A 9,426-nucleotide genomic window follows, 5' to 3' on the forward strand; every position below is an offset into this window, starting at 1 on the left:
TAATGTCTGTGCTGAGTTTGTCACCCTTCGGAGTTCAGAAAGGGGCGGGTGAAAGTGAGTTGTAATTTGGTTTGTGGTTTTCCTTTGGGTCTGGTTCTTAGGCTCCCTCACCTGGTCCTGGCCTGGGTAAACCGCAGCCGCTCGGAACGGAGATAAGGAAGGAAATGTTTTCCGCGGAGCGGTGATAGATCATGCGAACGGGTGACACCAGTTTAACCAATAAAACAATTTGAATCAATTAGCTGGCGGAGGAGAGTCCCGAAGTGTAAAATGCACGTCAGCTAGGATAGGAAAGCATTGATTAAAATGTCACCGACCTGCCGCTTCCCAGACAGCACAGGTCTCTTAAGTCAGGCGAGTTCAGAGGGGACCGAGAGACAGAACACCTGCAAAATGCCCGTCCCTAGCTGGATCAGAGGACAACATCAAGAACACTGATTATTGACTATTTGGCTGGCTGTTGGGATGGAAAAGGAAAAGACACATCATTGCTTCTAAGTTGGTTGTACATTCAACTTCTACAAGTACATTCATATTCTGCAGTCCAGTATCCTATATTGAAAGGAAAGATGGAAGGGGGAGGAGCAGTGGGGAAAGAGAGAATAATCTTCATAAAAGACTGATGTCTGATAAAGAATCTCGGTTTACTTCATCTAGGCTAAACCAATTAAACACCACAGACACTTTCATTAAAGTTGGAGCTCTACTTCACCCCTCTTCCCCCTTCCCCCCCCCCATTATTTGTAGGAAAGGATTTTACTCCTATTTTGAATGGTACGTTCTTATTTTCCATAAAATATCAACATACTTTTTTAATAGGAAAATCCTTCTTCTCCACTTCTTTGTGTGCTTAACAGCCTCCTGTAACTTGAGGGGATTGCAAGTAACTCAGTATCTGTGATGAGTGAATGTCTAGGTCTTGATAACCGAGTTGTGAGGAATTGAAGGGAAACGTTTTTAGTTCACATCTCACTGTTGTTGTTGCTGTTGTTGTAGATGACGATGTTTTAAAGAGGATGGGGCTGTTTTCTTTCGTTAAAATGACACATTACAATCAGAAAGGATTCTAGGAAGGAAGCAGTGAACCTGCTGCTACCAGAAGCATTTGCAACTGTGTGGCAGGTCAAAGGCACTGCGACTCACAGAGCACCTGCAGTGCTGGGGTATTTCCCTGTGGTATGAAACAGAAGTGAAAGTGCTTCTCATTTCTCCCCATTTCGGTTGTGCAATTCGCCCCGTTCCCAGACATCCTTTTCGTCAGGCTTAAGCTTTCTTCCTATCAGGAGCAGATCGCCAGTGTCTAGGAGATAAGAACATTAGATGAGCTAGGGGCCTCCCTTCTTGGAAAGTCACAGACCAGAGAAGAGGGGGGTGGGGAAAGGAGGGAAGGAAGTATCAGGACGTGCTCTAGAAACCTTCTGAGGAGCCAGTAACCTGGATCACGGAGAAGGAAGGGCTGTGTGTGAATGACAATGGCACTTTTTTGGCAAATGGGATATACAGGAATGAAGCGTGAGTTATTAAGCTTTTTAGATTTGGGGGGATGGGTTTTCCTTTTTATTTATTGGTGGGGGGAGGGGGTTGATTTTAAACTCTACACCTCCTTAGGGCGATCTTAATTTGTTGTGGTGAGGACTTTGAGAACTCGGATATGAGAAATGATTTTAGCCTTCTGAAACTTTCCTCACACAAACAAATACGGCAATTGCCTGCTTCGAAACCAAGCCTCCTCTGGACTTTTTGTTTTAAATGCCCCTAACTGAGGCAACAAGATGCTACAATCCATTTCTCCTTCGAACCAAGAATTCCCTTTGGTTTTATTGACCTTCTAAGAAGTGTGAGGTTTCACACGTTTATCCCGGTATTTACCTATTGGTTTTACTGTCAATAGGACAAATTAGTCCGGTGCGGGTTGATTTGTAAGTTCTCTTATGGTTTTGTCGACTTTGCCTTTGGTTTACATCGTAATAAGGCTAATAGTTTTAACATCCAACCCACTGCCTTTCCCATCAAATAGCATTTTCCAGTTTTTGAAACATATTAGACGAAAAAATCCAGTGGTTTTCTCTGCAGTGAAATATCCACTGGCCAATGTTCCCCGAACATGTATCTTGTTCCTTTCCTGATAAAGTAGCCAGTATGTAATATTTACTCCGAACAGCTGGTCAATTAAGAAGCAATATATTGACAACTGACTAATATCCTGGAATGTTACTTAGTTTGCTACACGACGCACATTGTTTAAAATTCTCTCTAACCCTGCTTTTTAAAAAATTTTCTCCAAGGAATATTTGTACGTGATTCCTGTGGATTTTTTTTTTTCCCAAGGATAACTTGCCATTTGCGCAAGCGATATATCTTGGTTTGGGGAACTGCTTCTTTCAGTTGCCACTTTGGCCTCCCTTCTGCCCTCATGTTCCGTTGTTCCGTGGCTGGGGGCTTGAGGTAATTTTGAATATGGCACAGAATCAGTGGTTATTTCTATTCTAGAAGTGGTGACATGTACAATCTTAAGTGTTCGCACTGGACTTCACACCTTAGTAAAGGAGACTGTTTTGAAAGTATGGGAGATAGTCCTTTAATAGTGTTGTTTTAAATACACTACGTATTTAACAGGTAGGAAGTGTCAGGCTTGATTTTTTTCCCCAAAATTCAAGATGTTGCAAAGTATTTAGGAACCTATAGCCCTTTTTTTTTTTCTTTTTCACTGTTTCCAGTAAGGTAGACCAAGCTCAGTACAGTTTGTGTTTCTAGACAGGCATGCTTTGTCATTTGCTAAGGAACAGAGTTAGGCTATGGGCTTCGGTGAAGCACTGAAAGATTCATTCATGACTCCTGTGAGTGTGGCGGGGAGGAGGGAGTGGAACTTGGGGGGAAAGAGGATGGCAGAGCTAGTTACAGCTACACTGGAAGCTTCGATGCGACAGGATGGGGGCTTCCTAGACCCAGCTCTCCTAGATCCAAGAGAACAGTAAAGTTTCCCATCCCCAATTCAGCTCTTCAGTTTAAGCACCATTCAGGCTTTTCCTTTTGGGGTGAGGTAGTTATTACTGGAGGTTGGTTAGGTGTTTGCTTTCGTGCTTGCTGAGAAAGGACACCTCCCTCTCCTCTCCCCCACCCCTCGCCCGCGCGTTCTCCATCCACCCAGACTCTCTCGCGCTCTCTTTCTCTCCCTGTAACATGCCAGCCCTTTAATGTGGAGTGTCAGGGAGCCGGTGACGTCACCCTGCCCGCTGGGTGGCGTCCCCTCGGTCCGACACGAGTTCAGAGACAAGAGAAAGGCGCTTTCAGGCAACGCTCAACCTGGGGCTCTGCTTCGGCTCCGCGCGCACCCATAGATTATCTGGTAAAAGGGACTGATCTGGCTCACAATTTACAACCGCCATTCTCCACCCTGCTAGGGTTATAGTACCATTAACGCAGAGGAGTGCCTGGATATGACTGGAAACCCTGCAAGACTCCAGCCTGCCTGATTTGAGGACATGCTTTGATGCTTCCCCTCTGAGTCCTCCTGGAAGATGGTCAGGAGGACACACGCGTAAAGAAAACTAGTATTTAGGAGGTAATTATTTCACCGCGGTCACTGCGCTTGCGGGACAGACAGGTCTAGGTTAATTATTTCAGGTCACCAGGAGTTAGGTTTCCTTGAGGAGATTGGAGAGGGGAGCTTGGGGCTGTTCTAGTTCACTAGGAGAACCGAGGAAGAGTTGGAGCTTGTATTACTCAGGGAATGGGGAAGCTAGGTACCTACCTTTCGTAGTTTCAACTAACTTTTTCCCCCCCCCAGGAGCTTCCCTCCCCACCCCCCAGCCCCTATTTTAACCTATCTCTTCTTAGCTTCTCTACTTCCTCAGTAGTTCTTGAGTTTGGGGTAGAAGTCGAAAGCGATGCGTGAGAGGCATTGACTCTTTTTTCCCTGTCTATTGATGTTAACGGTTCTCGTGTCTTCATATCATGCAGCTACAATCAAACGTGTGTAGTTTCACTTCCCGGAGATGTACTTGACGTTCATATTGTTGGGAATAGTAGTTTCACGTTATCCCAGGATCGTATTAAGATAATAAGAATCTTATTTGAGAACCAGCTGCTCATTGAAGGGCTATTTGGCGAAAGTTGAGCTGGCTCTGCCGGGGCCCAGGCATAGCGGTGTCTTGAATTGCCATTTAACTACCTGTCCACTGGAAATATTGTCTCTGATCCATGCGAAGTGACAAGCTATGTTCCTGTCTCGTTTGAACATGTCTAGGTCTGTTCCACTATCCTGAAGGCCACGGAGCATAATGAAAGCTGAGAGTGAAGTAGGCAATGTGGCAAAAGAGTCAAGATCACATGGAAAGCCAAGGGGAAGGGTCTGAACACCACTGCGGGAAGGGAACGGGAAAGGGAGCCGTGAAAGGTCTAAATAGAGGGAACAAACGCGATAGCTACTTTATCAAACAGTGGTCTCGCCGAGCCCCTCGCATTGGGTATTGCCGAAAACAAGTAACGGTGGGAACAGCGTTTTGCTCCAAGAAAAACGTTTTGTGGTTCATTGTCTTTTTCCTTCTGTAATGAACTCAACAAACAAAACCTCATCTCAATCACAAAGATTTCTTTCCCTTGCTTTTTAAAATATATTTAGTTCCTACACTTTTTGGTATTCAGCTAACCTGAGATGGCACTTGGAATTTTCTCGAAGATTCCAAGTACCCCAGGTACGCCAAGATTCACTTTCTTTATAGGTTTATAGTGACCGCAAGAGTGTTTTCAGAAGACGGTCTGTACTAAATCAGTGTTTGCCCTTTTGCATTGTACAGTCATTCAGTATGAAAAATATACATACCCCACTTAAACCTGAGCTTAGTCTCCCAGCTGTGGGGGGAAAAAAAATCGGGTATTGACACATATGGCTTTATTTTGCTTGATAATTGCTGTGGAAGTTGGAGGGAAACCTTTTTAGGTGATTACCTATTTGAACTCGATTTATTTCATTTAAACCTACTTGGCCTTTAGGAAGAGAGAAACCAGAATTGCCCTGATGAGCAAATAGTGGTTGGTAACTGAATTGGGGGAGGGGAGGAGAATATGAAAGCAAAATTAATGTTAAATGAATTGTTTTTAGTCAAACATAGTTTATTCAATTTTCCCACACTTTAAATAAGTTTTTTTTTAATTGCTGCCCCTCAAGCTTTCAACAAGGATACTCCATAAGCCTGATATTGTTATGCTTTATTGAACTGTTTTCCTAGATTATTAATTTCTCCAAGCTAATCACATGAACTATAGCCTCACTTGTTTCTTCCACCAAAATTAATCCATTTGCAGGAAATTAGTAGTATTTTCCTTAAATTTTCTATGGGCAGGTGCCAATTTTCCAACTAAAGTTGCTATCAGCTGTATATGTTATCTGCAAGTCCTAGCTTTCATGATCAGTTTATTTTGAGGGGGGTCTTAAAACTCAGGGGGAAAGGAGTCTTCAGGGCATTTAAAAAATTTTTTTAGAAACCTTTCCTCCTGGCTGTTTTGATTGAGTTTTTGGGAAAAGGGAAGAAAAACACACAGAGAAAAATAATCCTTGCTTTATAATGCCTTCTTTTTTTAATGAGGGAGTTCTTGAAGCACGCTAGTATAGTAAAGTATTATCCTATCCCAGCTCTTCCCGACAGGAAGTGATCACAATTTTCTCAACTAACAACTCGTTTTAAACTAAAATGCCCTAAGATCAATGCTATCGTCTCCTTTATTTTCCAGTCTACAAGCAAGACCAAGGGGAGTCCATTCGAGGGCCTACGGTTGAAGAGATGGCTACAAGTCCGCTTCCAGGACCCAATGACATCCTGCTGGCTTCCCCATCCAGTGCCTACCAGCCTGATCCCCTGAGCCAGCCTCGGCCAGGCCACGCCAGCATGAAGCCCAACCAGGTGGGCCAAGTAATTCTCTACGGGATCCCCATAGTGTCATTGGTGATTGACGGTCAGGAGAGGCTATGCTTGGCCCAGATCTCGAACACTCTACTGAAGAACTTCAGCTATAACGAGATCCATAACCGGCGGGTGGCCCTGGGCATCACTTGTGTGCAATGCACTCCGGTGCAATTGGAGATTCTGCGCCGGGCAGGAGCCATGCCCATCTCCTCTCGACGATGCGGTATGATCACCAAAAGGGAAGCAGAGCGCCTCTGCAAGTCCTTCCTGGGGGAAAACCGGCCGCCTAAGCTGCCAGATAACTTTGCTTTCGACGTATCCCATGAGTGTGCCTGGGGCTGCAGGGGAAGCTTCATCCCGGCGCGCTACAACAGCTCTCGGGCCAAATGCATCAAATGCAGCTATTGCAACATGTACTTCTCGCCCAACAAGTTCATCTTCCACTCTCATCGGACGCCAGAGGCCAAGTACACGCAGCCCGACGCCGCCAACTTCAACTCCTGGAGACGCCATCTCAAGCTCACAGATAAGAGCCCTCAGGACGAGCTGGTCTTCGCCTGGGAGGACGTCAAGGCCATGTTCAATGGGGGCAGCCGCAAGAGGGCCCTGCCCCAGCCGGGATCGCACCCCGCCTGCCACCCTCTCAGCTCGGTCAAGGCTGCGGCAGCCGCGGCGGCGGCGGCGGCCGCGGTGGCTGGGGGCGGAGGGCTGCTGGGGCCACACCTGCTCGGGGCACCGCCCCCGCCGCCCCCGCCGCCGCCCCTGGCGGAGCTGGCTGGGGGCCCGCACTCACACCACAAGCGGCCCCGCTTCGACGACGACGAGGACTCCTTGCAGGAGGCTGCCGTGGTGGCCGCAGCTAGCCTCTCGGCCGCGGCAGCCAGCCTCTCGGCCGCGGCCGCTGCTGGCAGTGCCGGGGTCGGCGTGGCCGGAGGAGGAGGAGGAGGCGGAGCGGGAGGCGGTGGAGTAGGGGGTGTTGGGGCCGGAGGAGCCGGGGGACCCGGGGGAGGCAGCAAAGGCCCCCGCAGCTATCCTGTCATTCCTGTGCCCAGTAAAGGCTCCTTCGGGGGAGTCCTGCAAAAGTTTCCTGGCTGCGGGGGCCTCTTCCCACACCCCTACACCTTCCCCGCCGCTGCCGCCTTTGGCCTGTGTCACAAGAAGGAGGACGGGGCCGCCGCGGCTGAGGCCCTGGGTGGAGGCGGAGGAGGGGCAGGCGGAGGTGCCGGCGGGGCCCAGAAAGCAGGGCTATCTGGGCTTTTCTGGCCCGCGGGTCGCAAGGATGCCTTCTACCCACCCTTCTGCATGTTCTGGCCACCCCGGACCCCAGGAGGGCTCCCCGTGCCCACCTATCTACAGCCCCCTCCCCAGCCCCCGACCGCTCTCAGCTGCGCCCTGGGTGACAGTCCGGCCTTGCTGCGCCAGGCCTTCCTGGACTTGGCCGAACCAGGCGGTGGCGGAGGGGGAGGAGGGGGAGGAGGAACGGGAGGAGGTGGTAGCAACGGAGGCTCGAGCACAGAAGCTCCTCCAGCTCCAGGGCAGCCACAGCCACCCACGGCCACTAACGGCGCCAGCTCTGGGCAGCCGCCCCAGCCGTCGGGGGGAGCCGGCACTCGCGACTCTCTCTTCGAGTCGCCCTCGGGCAGTGGAGACTGCAGCGCCGGCTCCACGCCTCCTGCTGAAGGGGCCGGAGGAGCTGGCGGGGGCGGAGGAACTGGGGGCACCAGAGTGCCAGCGCCTCACCATCCGCATCTTCTTGAAGGACCAGGAGGACGTAAGGCTGGAGGGGGAGCAGGCAGCGGCAGCAGTGGCGGGTACCACCACTCCAGCGCCTTCCGGCCAGTTGGGGGCAAGGACGACTCGGAGAGCTTGGCCAAGCTTCATGGGGCCTCGGCCGGCGCGGGCGGGCAGCATCATCAACACCCGCCTCACCACCACCACCACCATCACCACCACCCGCATCACCACCACCACCACCACCACCACCATCACCACCCGCAGCCGCCCTCCCCATTGCTGCTCTTGCAGCAACCCGAAGAGCCGGGGCCTGAGCGCCACCATCCGGCCCCACCGCCTCCACCTCCGCCCCCACCACCCCCTCCTCCGCCGCCCCCACCGCCCCCACCTCAGCCCCACCACCGCCTCCTGTCCCCTGGGGGCACCAGCTGCAGCTACCCCAGTGAGGACAGCAGTGAGGACGAAGATGACGAAGAAGAGGAGCAGGAGGTGGACGTGGAGGGCCACAAGCCCCTTGAAGGGGAGGAGGAGGACGAAGAAGAGGAAGGCCGAGACCCGGAGGAGGGCGACGAGGAAGGAGGAGGGGTGATGCTTGGGGACCCCTTAGCCGGAGGCAGCCGTTACCTCCAAGGCCGAGGGCTAACAGAGAAGGGAGGCAGCCGGGACCGGCCAGCTGGCTCTTTCCCCCTAGTCCTTAACACCTCCCGGCTACAGCAGGAGGAGGAGAAGCTAGGAGACCACAGCAATCCAGACCTGCATCCTCCTCCTCCTCCTCCCCTTGCTACTCAGAAAGGAGGGAGCGGCAGCAGTAGCAGCAGTGGAGGCAGCAGCCCCAGCAGCCCAGTCCACCATCCATCACTGGAGGAGCAGCCCTCCTACAAAGATGTAAATATCCCCTTTAGGCTCCTTCAAGCTAATTATTATTATTTAAATGCACCTTTAGGCTGAATCGGTTACATATGCGCAAGAAAGATGGATCACCAGATTTCCCCACAGAAATGAAATATTCAGTGTGTTTGGTAGGGTTTCTTTCCTGCCATAAAGATGTGGTTTCTGATCTTTTTTCGCAAAGCCTTTTGAGGGCCTGGGACTTCCATTCCTCCCTTATTTAAGTTAGTTGATTGTGGAGTTGGAAAAGACCCCTTAATCGACCCAGTCTGTCTTCTAATCCTAGAGCTCCCTCTCTCCCCAGCAGATAACAATTGTTCCCCAAAGAGTAACTGGGCGACTAAACTCAAGTAATTTGAATAAACTAATCCCCCTTCTCCTCCAAAGGACCATGCCCACCCACCCCCTTCCACACAATGAGATTTTAAATCACATTGACCTCAAAAGTCAAATACAGTTCTCTTAACTATTCTTCCAAAATGAGAGCTCTTTCCAAAATGGACATGTCTGCAAGGTATTGTACCCAATGAACAGAAGACAGCATTGTTTACAGCATTTTCTACTAGACCAACCTCATCCTCTCCTCCAAACGTAACCAAAAAAAAAAAATAATAAGATAATGACTTAAGAATTTTTACTTCCTTTTAAAATGGGAGTAGTTGGTGGAACCTTTAAAAGCTATTTTATGTTTGAGGCCAAAACTAAACTCAAATGGCAACTAGCACTCAGTGTTCACTCAAGTGTACATGTACATAATTCCAAGAACTTCTGGGTGGAGTAAATCTGTCTTAATATAGTATGGATCAAGTAAATAGATACCATCTTAACATGCTACCTATAGCATATGCATATACTTAATATCATGGATCTGCAGTAACTTTTAAAGATAACATACATACAT

At 49.7% G+C, this 9,426-nt stretch overlaps 1 protein-coding gene across 1 annotated transcript in view; it reads left to right on the forward strand.

The window, feature by feature from the left end:
- Positions 1–1,466: 1,466 nt before the first annotated feature.
- SKOR2 (SKI family transcriptional corepressor 2) overlaps positions 1,467–9,426 on the forward strand; it is a 54,527-nt gene continuing 46,567 nt past the window's right edge. The window contains exons 1-2 of the mRNA XM_069104851.1: positions 1,467–1,512; positions 5,731–8,522. Of these exons, the coding sequence (XP_068960952.1) occupies positions 1,467–1,512; positions 5,731–8,522 (2,838 nt within the window). The remainder of the gene's footprint in view (positions 1,513–5,730; positions 8,523–9,426) is intronic.

This window comes from Petaurus breviceps, unplaced genomic scaffold, assembly GCF_028583685.1.
Source record: "Petaurus breviceps papuanus isolate PSGF00001 unplaced genomic scaffold, PetGlider_PUasm1.0 131, whole genome shotgun sequence".
NCBI classification, from domain to species: Eukaryota; Metazoa; Chordata; class Mammalia; order Diprotodontia; family Petauridae; genus Petaurus; species Petaurus breviceps.